Below are 14184 nucleotides of genomic sequence, written 5' to 3' on the forward strand. Positions count from 1 at the left end.
AAAGGCAGGTTTGGCTCCAGAGTTGACTTGGCAAAAGGTCACTAATACTATGAGGAGGCCATGTTCTTTCTGTGGGTCACTCTGATATGCTAGCTTCATCCTAAGGCTTTTATGATGTTAACAGAAGCACTTCCAGAGGGAAAGATGCGATCACTTCAGGGCCTCTCCCAGAAAAATAAGGTAAATTTTTCCCAGAAGCGGCTAGCTATTCTTTCCTCTAATCTTGCTGGTCCAAAATGTGCCACATGGTCATTTCTGAACCAGTCACAGGCAAGGAGGATGGGATTATCTTTAGGCCATTTAGGACTGCCCTGGAACTGACTATGGGAAGTGGGTGGATTCTTGAATAAAATGTCATTTCCTTTGGAAGGAGGCATTGAGTAGGCAACAAATAAAGAACATCACATAGTTTTCTACAGTACCTCTCACTCCAAGGTATCGTCTCCTGTGATCTTACTACAAACTCTCTGAGAAGAGTTGCCAACCTACCAAGTGCCTCATCCACTGACCTCACCCATCCCCTGTGAAAAGACAAGCAACCTAGTGCTTGGAGTCCTTTTTTAAATAATTCAAGAACAACATAAGTTTAGCCATAGGGCACAATTTTTCAGAAAGCTGAGAACATCTATTCTTATTCAGCATAAGTCTTACAAGATAGTAAACTGAAGAATATCCTAATTGCCTAATACTGTACCAGGTCAAATACACCTCTGAGCACCTCTAAGAAATGCTCAAAACTCTGCTTGGTGTTCAGGAGCAAACTCCTGAAGGAGACCTCAAAGCTCAGCAGGCCTAGGAATAGATGTGCTAACAGAAAAAGCTGCGTAAGAGCCTGATAACTCATTAGCTGCTCTTGTGTGCAAGTCTGGGGAGGTGGTAATTCACTTCAAAAATTATATTAAACCTCAATCTAGATGGGAGGATATAGCTCAGTGGTTGAGCGCATGCCTAGCATGCACAAGGTCCTGGCTTCAATCTCCAGTACCTCCATTAAAGATAAATAAATAAATAAATAAATAAATAAATAAATAAATAAATAAATAAATAAATAAACAAACCCTAATCACTCCCCATCAAAAAAAATTTTTTTAATTAAAAAAACCCCTCAATTTAGTTGAAAAGCTCTGACAAAGGCCTTAAAGAGGGACTCATTTTCTTTTTAAGCACTTTATACGTTTAAAACTCACTTAATCCTTCCAAAGACCCTGTTGGATACATGCTATTACTATTGTCATTTAACAGATGAGAAAACCAAAGTCCAGGGAGTTTAAACAACTTGTTCTAAGTTACACCGCTCATAAGCAAAGCACTCTGGATTCACCCTGTGGCATTCTGACTCCAGAAGCTCTATTTTCCTACCATCACTACAGGCGGAGACTTCAAGGAAAGAAGCAAACAAGTGCAGGCTACAGGAACTCATGTAAATCACCATGTGCCCATGCTCTTGATGCCAGTGTCTTCAACGATGTTTTAGAGGGCCACCTGCTACTGCATGAAACCGCACATTTTCCTAATTTACACTCACTCACGCCTAATCAGCCTCTTCTCGGGCATTTTTCCAAACTAACATTTAAACATTATTGTTTACCAGGGAATTGAAATTCCCACTTGTCCCTTACCCGTTTTTACTCTTCTACCAGTTGATTTGATCAAATTTCATGTGAGATCTTGCACTTAAGGATTATAGGTGCCCAAAGAACAGAACTGAGACTCCAAGAGCTATGCGCTTCTTTTCATTCACTGTTGAATTCCCAACACCCTAGATAAATTCTTGGTTTGCAGCAGGCACTCAATAAAGGTTTGTTGAATAAAGGCACACAGGCAGGCAGCAAAGTATTGTCTAGGGAGCAGACCTAAAGCAAACACAAAAGCCTTTGCCTCTTCTTCCTATTTGCTCTGAGTTGAAGTTTCAAAAGAACTTTTGGTCTAGAGTTGTTTTGTTTGTTACTGTTTTTTTGGTGGTGGTGGATGTATATTAGCTGCAACCAGACCCACATACTGGCTTGAGGAGTCTAAGGATACAAAAATAAGAGTGGTCACAATGTTTTGGGTGGGACTGTGCAAGTTGTTTCTGACTAAACTGATGTGCATGCATGCATTCCAGGCCAGTAGACATTTGTTGGATTACACTGTATTTGAGCACAAATTTGGACTGACCTGCATATAAACCGTAAGTTTCTCTGCTTCCACTCCCTCACCTACACACTTCTCTGCAAGGAAACTAAGGAAAGCATCTGGTGGGAGATATTTCTGGAGCTAAAGACTTTCTCCTGGCTCACAGCAAACTGTAATAAATTCTAGCAATAACCAGCTCTGGGAAGGGCAGGAAATGAGACATGTCCCCACCCCAGCAGCTTTTGTTCAAAAAATTGGGTGACTTAATGATATAATCATGTGTGCTGAGGAATGTATACACTGAACCAAAAGCTGCTCATCAAAGCTTTTTTTTTTCTAAAGCAAGGACTATTAGACAAAGCTAAAATATTTCAGTAATTTTGTCACGAGGCCAACTTACGTTTAAAAGTTGATTGGGGATTTCAAAACATTAAGACCAACAGTCCTTTGTGCTCTCCATTGGTTTCCTTCATAACAAGGTATGAGTTTATTTTTCTTCTTGTCCCTGCAGCCAAAGCCCTTGTTTCCCTACTTATGAACTATACAATAGTTCCCTCTTATTGCTTACTCCCAGCTGCTCCCCATCCCCACACCATTCTACAGAGAGCCACAATTTTCCACACCTGTTAACTACAACCTATCACTACTTTGTACGGCCCTCCAATCATCTCCCAAGACACTTGGACATCCTCCAGGCCAGCGATTCCTAATCCCAGGAACGGCTGTGTGGCTACAATCAGAATCACCTGGAGAGGTTTTTGTTTTAATATAGATTCCTGGGTCCTAGCAGAGATCTATCAAGTCAAAAATCTCCAGAGGTTAAGGTGAGAAAATGAGAAAAAAAAACAAAACAGCTCTCCAGCTATTTCTGATCCAGAATAACTAGATATTGGAAATTATACACACTTCAGACTGGCCTCCACGGCTTTCCATCCAATTAGGCCTGCCCTGTTGGTCTCTTGCTGTATCCCAGCTCTTACCGTTTATCCCCAAGCTTGCTTCATGATACACATTCCACGTACAACACGGTATAGTCTTGACTTTCCCAGCCTCAAATCGTGCATTGAAGTTGTACTACAGATGAGATTCTTGACTTTTCTGTTGTTTCAAGTCACATTTCCCGTCCTTTGGAAAAATCTTTGTGGTCTAATTCCATTTACCAATTTAATCCTAGAATCTTGCAATGTATTCTTTTAACTAGTCAATGTACTATCTCAGTTTTTATGTTGCCTACTGAATGCCTTATCTTCCCAATCAATTGTAAACACTCCCGCCGCTCCCCAGCAGAAACCATGCTAGGACTCCTTAGTTAGGTTAACTAACTCATTCTACCCTAAGGAAGCTGGCCACACCCAGGCCAGACCAACAGGACAGTGAAATGTGTCTGCGAGCCTCTGCAGATGGGTTGACTCACTTATGCTATCTGACCACATTTTCCTAAAAACTAAAATTCATCCTGGTTCCTCCAGGACATACTAGATCCTTCACTTCTAAATAGTGATGCCAATCAATTCAACTCAACTCATCACCAGAGGCTGTGCTTTCTGCAGACAAGCGTTAAGGCAGCTCTAGCTTTCTCCATAGGTATGGGTGCAGTCTAGCCAGAAAGGTGAACAGCACACCGCTCAAACAGTTTAATAAAGCAAGGAAGAACAGCAACAGATTCATGTCCCCTTTCACTGAAAAAAGCTTGTCGAAACTTCTGAGTAAAGTACAAATATAGTTGCCATTTTCTTAATTTATTCTAATTCATGCTATACCTAATTATTTGACAGCAATTCTTGGTGCAGAGAAATCAAAGACAAAAATTAATTTGTGCAGTGAGAGCATTTAGAGATACTTTGAGGATAGGGTTAATAATTTTTTAAGTCAGAGATCGAGATTTCCAACTACTTCCCTGTATGGTTTTACCACCTGAGTTTCAGTTACAGTTGAGCTGATGAGATTATGAGAAGAAACATTTGAAAGTAAATTTTAACCTGAAGCTGAGCAAATCTGGGATTACTGCATCTCCAACATTTTCAGTATTTAAACCATCTGTTAGAGCCAAGTGCTCATCAAAGTTAACAAAGGCAACAGGGACTCCCAAAAAATGACTTCAAATTTCTCTGTCTTACCCTTCTCTAGATTGAATTTGGAAGAAGTGCAGCGTTACTAATTATTTGTCAAGAGCTTACTAAAATTGTATAAGGATTTTTTTTTCAGAAAAAAGATAAGCAATAAATATTAGGAATGAGGAATTTCAGAAATTACATCTCTGCTATTACCTCTTTATTATTCCATTCAGATTGAATTCAATCTCTCCTCAGTTTGCCTCCTTACCCATTCACTCTCAGAGGCAGTTCCACTGATCTGCCCCGGCCATGCTAATTCCTTCCTTTTCTGAATTCCTGTAACATTTGCAGTTTGAAGCATGTAATCTACTACTTTAAGATTAACCTCTAGTTGTTTTGGATATGCAAATTTTATCAAAGCTCCAGAACAGGGATATTTTATATCCCTTCAAATCCCTCACAGCGCTTAAAGCAAACAGGGCTTAGTGCACATAACTGTCCATAAATACTCTGACTGTAATTCCATTGCCCATCCTAACAGGTTACAGTAGAACATGGAATGCTCCTCCTCCATTACCCCTGTTTCAACAGTGGACCACACTGACAGCTACTGACCTACTCAATAAATGTTAAATAATGAGGACACAAAAGTACATTCCTTTTATGTCCAAGCTAAGTCCTCTGTACCAACACTGATGCCCATTTGAGTAGTGGAGATAAAAGCAATGACCTGCACGTTAAAAGAGTGATTCCTCATTCTCTCACATTTAGTATACATACCTGAAACAACTTTAATTAATCCTTGATCAGGTGGCAACTGTGCCGCCATTTTCAATATATGTTTTTCCTGTCTGCCCACCTGATAGGTAATCTCTTTTTAAAATTTTGCCTTGTTGGTCTGCCTCTCTCCTGAGATGCTAGGGTCTCAGCAGGGTCCCTCAGGCAGCAGTTCACTCTGGACTTCAAGCCCTCCCAATGGCCTGACCAAACACCAAGTGTCACTGGTCTACTGGTGTCTGCTGGCTCTGGGATAGTGGGTAGTGCTTGGGGTCAGGAACCAGAGCCAGGCAGTGCCTGGAGTTGGGACCCCACTGACTGCCACAGGGAGACTCTTCAGCAGTTGGACCACAGCACCTCCGCCTCCCTCCCCACCCCTTGACCTGGGCAAGCACTGAGGTAATGTCTTCAAATGAAGGAGCATTCCGTGGCATGCTCCCGAGCACCTGACATAGGTGTTCTGTATAGGGTGGGCGCTCAAAATTTTCTGAATCAGTATTTTCCAGAATATAAAATCACATGGTATTAAATTTTTTCTTAAAATGACCCTTGTGCAATGATTCCAAACATTTCTACCCACACATAGGTTAAGTAAAGGAGAAGCCCAGTAAATTGTTTAAAAGTTTTGTATTGTGTCATACAAACTGTCTTCATATACAAGTGCATAAGTGAAAAAATTTTTCTCTTGCCCTCCTCCCCAAACATCACAGTAGGCCAATTCTTGCTAATATGTCACGAAGTTAAAACATGTATCCCCTTTTGAATTCTTAACTGTTAATCCTAGACACCAGCTTCTAAATTTTGTAATTTACCAATCTGGTATGGACATGAACAGTTCCAGTGCTTTTCAACTTGTCCCTGAATTTTTCTCTCTTCAAAGTTCCAGGCAGTAATTGATTTTAATGCCCTCAAATTAGATAAAGCTGACTATTTAGAGCTTATAAATTATGTACACTATATGATCACTAAAAATAGAGCTATGACTTACACATATTATACCCCTCAAACTATTTAGCACCATGAATAGAATTCTCAATACTAATTTTTGGGCCAATTAATCCAATGATCAAATATATGACAGTGATAGTCTTAAAGACATTAATTTGTTATTTTTCTTATATATAATACAAATTCCCCCCTGTCTTACACATCTTTCTTTCTGGCAATGTTCTCTGCTGCCTTGACTATCCTGAATAATTACTGAGCTGTCAACTTCTTGCTTGATGCTAATAACAATTCCTCAGGTCATTAGTAATGAGAAGCTAAGGCATTAAACCTAATAGGCTCCAAGCTGGCTTAAATGTGGTGAAATACTGTTAAAATAGAATTGCACTGTATTTCTTTTCTAACTTCATGCTTCTCCAAAGGGCTATGGTTCCTGTAAGATTTTTGTCCTACATAGATTCAAATTCTGCATCTTTCACTTTTGGATGGGTTGAGTACCATAAAACATGATTTACTTGTTAGAAAAAACATTTCCCAGAGTTTCAAAAGGGACCACTACTCAGCTAAAAAAGTTATAACCATCACTTTTAAGCCCAGAATACCAATATACCATTGATTGGAAGGAAAACACAACAACCCTGTCCTTCTATCTGTAAAAAAAATGGAAAACAGTAAGTTGAGCTGTGCACTTTTTAAGAAGTGCTACAAAAAGTCATGTTCTTAGAGTTTAAAGTGATCACAAACACTGCTTCAGTGACATTTAATGTTCAGCATATGCTATATTACTCTTAGCACTTCTGCCCTTAATCTCCACACGTAACAAGTTCAGGTCTCAAAATAACCCTGATTCTAAAAGAAAGAACTCACCACCAATATTTAAAGCTGATTCTTCCCAGGACGAAAGTTTCTTAACTATGCATAGTTACCAAAGTGATATTCTCTTACGCTAAGCTTTGTCAAGGCTCAGGCAACCCTGAGGTGAACTTAGCAAGGTCCTTGTAAATATCTTCAATGAGAAACTCAACATATGGGAATTTTAAAGCTTGAAGACTGGCTTATTAAACAGAAATGCCGCAGGCTTTCTCAGAACTCTGAGTCTGGTGATTGTCTACGTCAAGGAGGCATGTACACAGTTTTACTAACTCCTGATGTCTCTTCTGTATGGAAAATGCAGTCAGTCTGATGACAAAGGGCCTACAAAACATTTTGCCAGGCCAGGCTCTTCTAGAGAGCACAGGGAAGCTAAGGGAAAGCACTAGGAAGCAATTAATGTCAATGTATTGGTGTGTGCATCTCTAGGGAAAAAATAAACCTGTATAAGGCAATGGCTGTCCCAACCAAGGATTTAGATTAAACACGAGTTTAGTAATCCAGTAATGGTTCTCAAAAGAGTTTACCTTGGAAAGTAAAGAAAGGCAAAACCCTGAAAGGAAGAGTAAAATAACCTCACAGGAGAAAACTTCATTACGTTTTATATGCTTCTGTCTGTTCTCATCTGTCCTAGTGCATTTGGGTCAGATGTGTGCTTCTTACAAAAGACAGGCTCCTTCTGAGAATACTGTTTTGATCCTACCTGTTGCTAGCCAAGTTCCTGCAAAAACACAGCCTGATTTCCCCAATCTCATCACTCCATAATCTGCAACAGGAGTCAGTTCCATAGCTATTTGCTAAACTTTAGCACTGATGCCTTTAGAACTGACTGCCCTATATGATTTCTGTTCTGTCTCCAGGAAGCACAGCACGAATAGAAAAGACTGAGGTCCTTTCCTGGGACAGTCCCAGGAAATTGAAGTTGAAAGAGAACACAGAATAGTGCATGGCAAAAAATTCCTCTTGTGAGCTGAGTCAAACATACATGGTATACATATTCCCCTGGGTATAAAAAATTTCCATTAATTAATACCAGCAACAGAACCCCAAATGTTGAGATCAAGTTCTAATGTAACAATTTAAAAGTAGACAGTGCTCCACTGGGTTAATAACATCAGAATTAGCTAAGAGACAATATTTTAAATACCACATCATTGAAAACTCCTAGTGGGCATGTCCCTATCATCAGTTACTTTTAAAATAACGGTCATAACAGGAGAAAGAACAAGCACCATGCTCACTAGTGCAGGTTACTGGACTGCTCTGATTAAGCACTGCAGTTCAGATGGACACATCACAGCTTCCCTTCAAGTTACTGAATCTTTCTTCTTCCGGAATGGTGATTTTAGCCTCTTCCAGACACTGTTTTTGGGTTTAGACTTTTTCTCCATGGCCAGTACCGCCTCCTTTTCTTTCCTTCGTATCTCCCGCACAAGGGCGTGGAATACATCATCAATGTAGTAGCGGTACGCAGCAGATGTCTCAAAAAAGGGGCAGCTGAATTCTCGGGCCAAAGCCAATCCTTCTTCCTTGGTGACCTTTAAAAATGTAAACATGAGAAAATTTACAGTGCAAACCGTGGAAAACAATTACAACTGCCCGAACAAGTGAAGGGGCTTTCTTAACAGGAAGAGAGAGCTACACTCTGGAGGTGTCCAAGCAGAGTACAGTGCTACTTGTAACACTGGGAGACTCCTTCTGCCTTCAAATTATGTGATTACATTTCCAGTTTATATTAAAGATAATTTTTTGGAACAGGGAATAGCTATAGACATCAAATATACTATCTTAATTTTCTTCATACTTTTAATTTCAAGAAAGTAAGTCATAAGGCAAAGAGACGTATTTAAACTACAATACTGAAAACTATAAGCAACCCAAAATCAATATATCCAATTATTGCATATACCATAATTTCTCCTACTTCTGGACATTTAGACTTCTTCTAATTTTTTGCTACCCTAAATAGCCTGGCAATGAACATTTTATATGTAAATCCCTGAATAGCATTTTAAACAGGAATTAATTGAGAAGCACTATGAACCTAACTACTGTCAAACTACTTCTAAAAAGTTTGTACCATTCATTGCTTTCCCTAATAGTGATCAATGTGCCGGTTTCATTACTCTTTCAACTCTACACCAAACAGCAAAAAATTTTAAACATCACTGCTAACTTGAAGGGTATCGCCTATTCTAAAATCTTCTAAAGCTTCTTATTCTCTTTCCAGGACTCATAATCTTCACCATCAGGAAACAGATCTTAAAGTCTATCCTAAGTTACTCCTTTTGCAGCATAAACAGATTTATTTCTGAGGTTTTAGGAAATGAACATTCTATGATCCTTCACTTAATGTGTATTCTATTTGTCATCTGATTATTACCTTGTAGATTTTGTCCTGTAAAATGATTCCTAAAAATCCAGATTTTATCCAAGAAAACAGCAAATTACGATAGATAGGGAGTTTTCAAGGTTAGGGAGAAGCTAATTTTATTTTTTTATTTACTTGTTTTCATTTATTAAAGTATAGTTGATTACAATGTTTCAGGTGTACAGCAAAGTGATTCAGTTATATACGTAACTACTACTTTTCAGATTCTTTCACATTATAGGTTATTACAAGATATTGAATATAGTTCCGTGTGCTATACAGTAGGTCCTGTTTATCTATGTTATATGGAGTAGAATGTATATTCTGTATCCTAGTTTATACTACCCCTTTCCCCTTTGGTAACCATGGGAAAAACTAACTTTAAATTTTCATTTTAAGGCAAAGAAGTCTATAAACAGACAAACAAGAATGACTAATCCCATAAGATTATACATCGCATTTTCCACTCTATCCTCACCTGTCTTAGCTGCTTTAGGTCAGACTTATTTCCCACAAGAACCACAGGGGTATCATCAGTGCGTCGAACTCGATAAATAAGCTGTTTAAACTCCCGAACTTCATGGAAACTTCGACGATCAGTGATAGAATAACAGATGATAAACCCTTCTCCTGCCCTCATATACTGATCCCGCATGGCTGTAAACTCTGCCTAGAGGGAAACAAGAATTATTAATGTATTGATGCAACCTAGAACTATATGCACATTAGCTACTTATTTCAGATTAAAGAAGAGACACGTTGGTTACCTGCTATCCTGAGTCAGAGTGCATGAAAAATTAAAAGAGATGAACCAGTGATCTTCTCTGTGTAAGTCTTCCCCTCCCCCTTACTAGAGCGAAAAGGCTTTTACTCATAGCATTTGGGGATTTAATACCTGTCCAGCTGTATCCAAAATGTCCAGATTGGCAGGCTCATCATCAATACGGATCCGGATTTTATAAGCATCTTCTACAGGAGGGAAGAAAGGTGTACTATAAACCCATTAAGTGCAGGAATATGCAATCTTACTTTGAAATTCATCTTATGGAGAAGTAGTTTACACATAAGTTCTTTAAGTGCCCTAATGTCTTCAGGAAGCTGCTAAAATCATTGAGTTATGCAGGATGCGTGTTCAACTAGTTTTTTTTTCCCCATAAGCTATGATGTAAGTTTATTCGGAGCTTATGCTTATAAGACTTCACCTACAATTCTAAGCTAAAAACGAACTGAGAGATTGTCTTTAAAAAATGTTACTCCAGAAAAGTAACTTTATCATTTATTAAAGTTATTAGCATTATCCTAAGTGATTTACATATATTAACTCATTCAATAGAGACAATAATCCAATGAGGTAGGTACTATTACCTTCACTTTACAGATAAAGTTAAACTCTAAAACATTAAATGTATTCTCCATATAACACAGTGTATTAATGGTTTAACCAGAATCAAAACCAAGGGCTACTTGACTCAAAAGCTGTATGTCCTTAACCATATGCTATATAGTTCCTCCTCATTTTTAATACTATAGGAAAAAGAAAAACCAGTTTACTATTTTCTAAAGAATCCATATTGTCATAATTTCTCCTTTATGAAAGCAAATTTCTTTATACATATTATGATAACCTTGGAAAACACAGTGAAGTAAAAAAAAAGAGAAAAACCCATTCAGTATTTCCATCATTCAAACAATTGCTGCTTATAGCCTGATGTATTTCCTTTAAACATTTTTTTCTTGAACTCTTCCTCAAAGATTAAGAGCCTACTAAATCAATGTATCTCAAACTAGGTCATGTATGATCCATTAGTATTAGTGAGTTGTGGATGAATTTAAGGGGTTAGGGCCAGCATTAAAATAAACAAGCAGAAATCTAAAATCAACGAGAAAATATGAGAGTGCAACACATGTAGTGAGGTAAATACAGGTTCATGGTATTTTAATTACACATACATATGTGCAAATGTATACATATGTGCTAATACACACACACATATATACTTACATGTGTACTGGTTACAATACAAAGTTTTTCTTCTCAGAGTTAGTAGCCAAAGTTTGAAACAAAATGCACTGAAGTGTAAGCTCAATGTGAGCAGACACCATATCTTTCTGCTCAGTACTGTACCCCCAGGGCCTACCATCATGCTTGGTACCTAACAGGAACTCCAGAGATAAAAGTATTTGCTCTTCAATCTGATAATATTGTCAAGAGAGTAGCTGACTGGGGAAAAGAAAATCACCTGATGAAAAAAATAACTCAGAGGACAAGTATATGAGTTTTACTTTAAAGAAAGGAAAAGATATTCCTGGAATTCCTAAATTAATTTTATTCCTAGAACTCTCACTATAGTGTGAATTCCTAAACAATATTCTGAATTAATATAGCATGAAAAAATACGAACTGTTTCTATTTTCCCCAAGCCACAGAAGCAGCTACTATATAAAATGACCACATCCAAAGCTGGATTAACACAGAACACTCATTGGCTCTGTGGAAAAGAGCTGCAGAGGCCTGACCCAATAGAAATTTTTCTTAGAGACCCAAGATCATGACAACGTGTCACATCCTGAAAATACAAGTAATACAGCAGACCTCCTGTGCCCTCCCCTATCCCCATGACCATTTTTCTTTTATCCTGAGAGATAATTCCTTAAAGTCAAACCTGCATCCTTATGGCTCAGGAATGACAGTAACTTTCTTAGTGTTTATGGAGAACAGCAATTAAAAAAACCAAAACAAAATTACTTTTTACTCTCCAACAGTGTTCTACTAACAATAGAGCACTAAGGATTATAAGAGACCTGAAGGAAGAGCTTGCTATGTAATGAACCTGAGGTATACGGAAGTAAATGATGGGCGTCTGGTGGAACAAGTCCAGGCTCTGCATGTCTGGGATGTAAGAGTTCAGCAGGCTGGCTCTACTTGTTTTTCTGCTTCCTTTTGTGGAAGTTCAAACCAGCTGACTCACAGTTACAGAGACAGTCTCAAGTCAGACCCTTAGAGAAGTGACAGCAAAGGCTTCTGTTAAGTGGCTTCTAAACTTTTCCTTTAATCTGGCAATACAGTACACCAACTATAAAAATATAACAAAGAAAGTGTCCCATTAGTGTTCAATAAAGGACAGACTAAGATGGGTTATGTACATACAGAATTAAGTTAGGAAAAAAAATTCATTTGTTTACCAACTGCCACCATACCCTTTGAAATAAATTTGAATTAGACATCAAAAAGACTCAAAATATAAATGGTTTAAAATTGTTTCAAAAATTGTCATCAAGACACTTTTAGGGGGTTTATTTGGAAAACCTAAGTGATAATCTGACTTACCAATGGTGGGGTCGTGATCTTCTGGGAATCGATGGCTGATGAACTGCATGGTCATGGCTTCAAAAGAAGAAATGAAAGTTAGGATCCACACAAAGATGACCCAGAGAAAGAACTGTAATTATCAACACTTCATGATAGCCAGTCTCCCACTTGGTTTGGGTGGAGGACATTCGTTGTAAGCACTTTTCATTTTCATGTTTTGTAAAACGGAAGAAAAATGTCACCTACCACTTTTCCCTACACCGCCAGCACCCAGCATCACTAGTTTGTATTCCCGCGACAGCCCTGCAGGGCTGCTACAGCTACCAACTGGGCGAGTTCCTGAATCCATTGTCCTCTAGGAGCACCCTGGGGTGGCCCGCGGAAAAAGCACCTGGAAAGAAAGATGAAGATATTTAATCCAGGATGTTGACACCGTGACGACAGTCCTAGAGCCAGTGCCCTACCTTCCCATACTCTGGCCTATTACTTCCTTCTCCCTTTCTGGTGTCCCTAAGAAATGCCACATCCTCACCTTTTCTCCAGGACAGCTCAGTCCTATGACATATCACAGGTTTTCCGAACTATTACTTTTCCCAGAAAGAATAAAAAGAGACAAAGAAATTTAGAATTTCTTTTCAGACTGAGGCAGCGGCACCGCAGGAAGGAGCCCACTGAGAAATCTGAGGTTTGGGAACCAAAGGAACACGGCCCCTTAGGCCGCAGGGGTCCTCTCACGCCCGCGGTACCCGGCGGTTCCGCCCCCTCCCCATTCCCCTCGAAGACAGCTCCCCTCCCCCAGATGCATCCCCGGCCCCGCCATCAGGCCTCCCACCCTTCCGCTTCCCCAGCCAACTCCCCGCTGCTCGTACCCCTTGGGACGTGAAAGCCACGGCCGGGTCTGATCACCCACTTCGTCCTCCTCACTCGCGGCGAGGCTGTGGCACTGACCTGTGACCCCTCCCGTAGCCAGGGAAGATGGCGCCACCGGAGCCCGCGTCTCGGCGGGAGGGGCGGGGCCGCCCCGTGACGCCCGCGACTGGCCCTGCCCCCTCCGGGGAGGGCCATCTCCCCTCCAGGTCCTCAAACCCAGTTCCGCTCTAAAGGGCCCTGTGGGAGAGTACCAGACTGGGAAATGCACGTAAAGGCGTTAATACATCTATTTTACACGAAAAGTCAAGGAAGGATGTGAAAATGGCCACACAGGGGGCCTCTAAAATAAAAACTTACGGCTGTTTGAGACAAAAAGACAAATTTGGCCACATGTAATCAAAGATCAGAAATTCTCAATGTTCTGGTCAGACTAATTACAGTTCTGCACACATTTTAAACGTATGTAAATGAAATACATAAAGATTAGTTTTTTGTTTTAGACAAATGTACTAACCTCCAGCAGGAAACGATAATTTAAGAGTTTTCAGGTGGATTAAAACTGAATTAAATACAGCAATAAATGAAGGACTATTACTATATTCACTTCTACTTTAGGAAGCATACACAGGCACTTGAAAGGAACTTTACAACTGGGAAATTATTCTGTTGAAACTTCTTCCTTTTTAAGCATGTTTTTCCAAGAATAATTTATATTTCCTTTAAAAATGTTTCATTCACTCAGTCCCGTTAATCATGTTCAATAAAGGAGGGCTAGAATATGAAAATGGAAAATATCCGACATAAAAACCCTTTACATTTTCATTTGGACTTTTAAGGGTTTACTTTGGAAAGTCATAAAACTCTTGGAACCA

At 39.3% G+C, this 14184-nt stretch overlaps 1 protein-coding gene across 2 annotated transcripts; it reads right to left on the reverse strand.

Moving 5' to 3' along the window:
- Positions 1-5558: 5558 nt before the first annotated feature.
- Positions 5559-13470, reverse strand: RIT1 (Ras like without CAAX 1). 2 transcript variants are annotated; one of them, XM_031436123.2, is made up of 6 exons: positions 13391-13470; positions 12689-12833; positions 12461-12517; positions 10028-10101; positions 9611-9802; positions 5559-8299 (listed from the first exon to the last, which is right to left on the reverse strand). In XM_031436123.2, the coding sequence occupies exons 2-6, from the start codon at positions 12789-12791 to the stop codon at positions 8069-8071; spliced, it is 657 nt and encodes a 218-aa protein (XP_031291983.1). In that variant the 5' UTR covers positions 12792-12833; positions 13391-13470; the 3' UTR covers positions 5559-8068. The 2 variants fall into 2 exon arrangements, with proteins under 2 accessions (XP_031291983.1, XP_031291982.1); XM_031436122.2 differs by having other exon boundaries at positions 13312-13465.
- Positions 13471-14184: the final 714 nt, after the last annotated feature.

Source organism: Camelus dromedarius, chromosome 23 (assembly GCF_036321535.1).
Source record: "Camelus dromedarius isolate mCamDro1 chromosome 23, mCamDro1.pat, whole genome shotgun sequence".
Classification (NCBI taxonomy): Eukaryota; Metazoa; Chordata; class Mammalia; order Artiodactyla; family Camelidae; genus Camelus; species Camelus dromedarius.

Bases quoted from the DNA above. Each gene is read 5' to 3' on its own strand.
- RIT1 (XM_031436123.2), bottom strand. From the start codon at position 12,791: ATGGATTCAGGAACTCGCCCAGTTGGTAGCTGTAGCAGCCCTGCAGGG. The intron at 10,102-12,460 runs GTAAGTCAGATT...TCCCTCCTGTAG, and splicing joins AGATCACGACCCCACCATTG to AAGATGCTTATAAAATCCGG. The intron at 8,300-9,610 runs GTGAGGATAGAG...ACATTTTTAAAG, and splicing joins ACCTAAAGCAGCTAAGACAG to GTCACCAAGGAAGAAGGATT.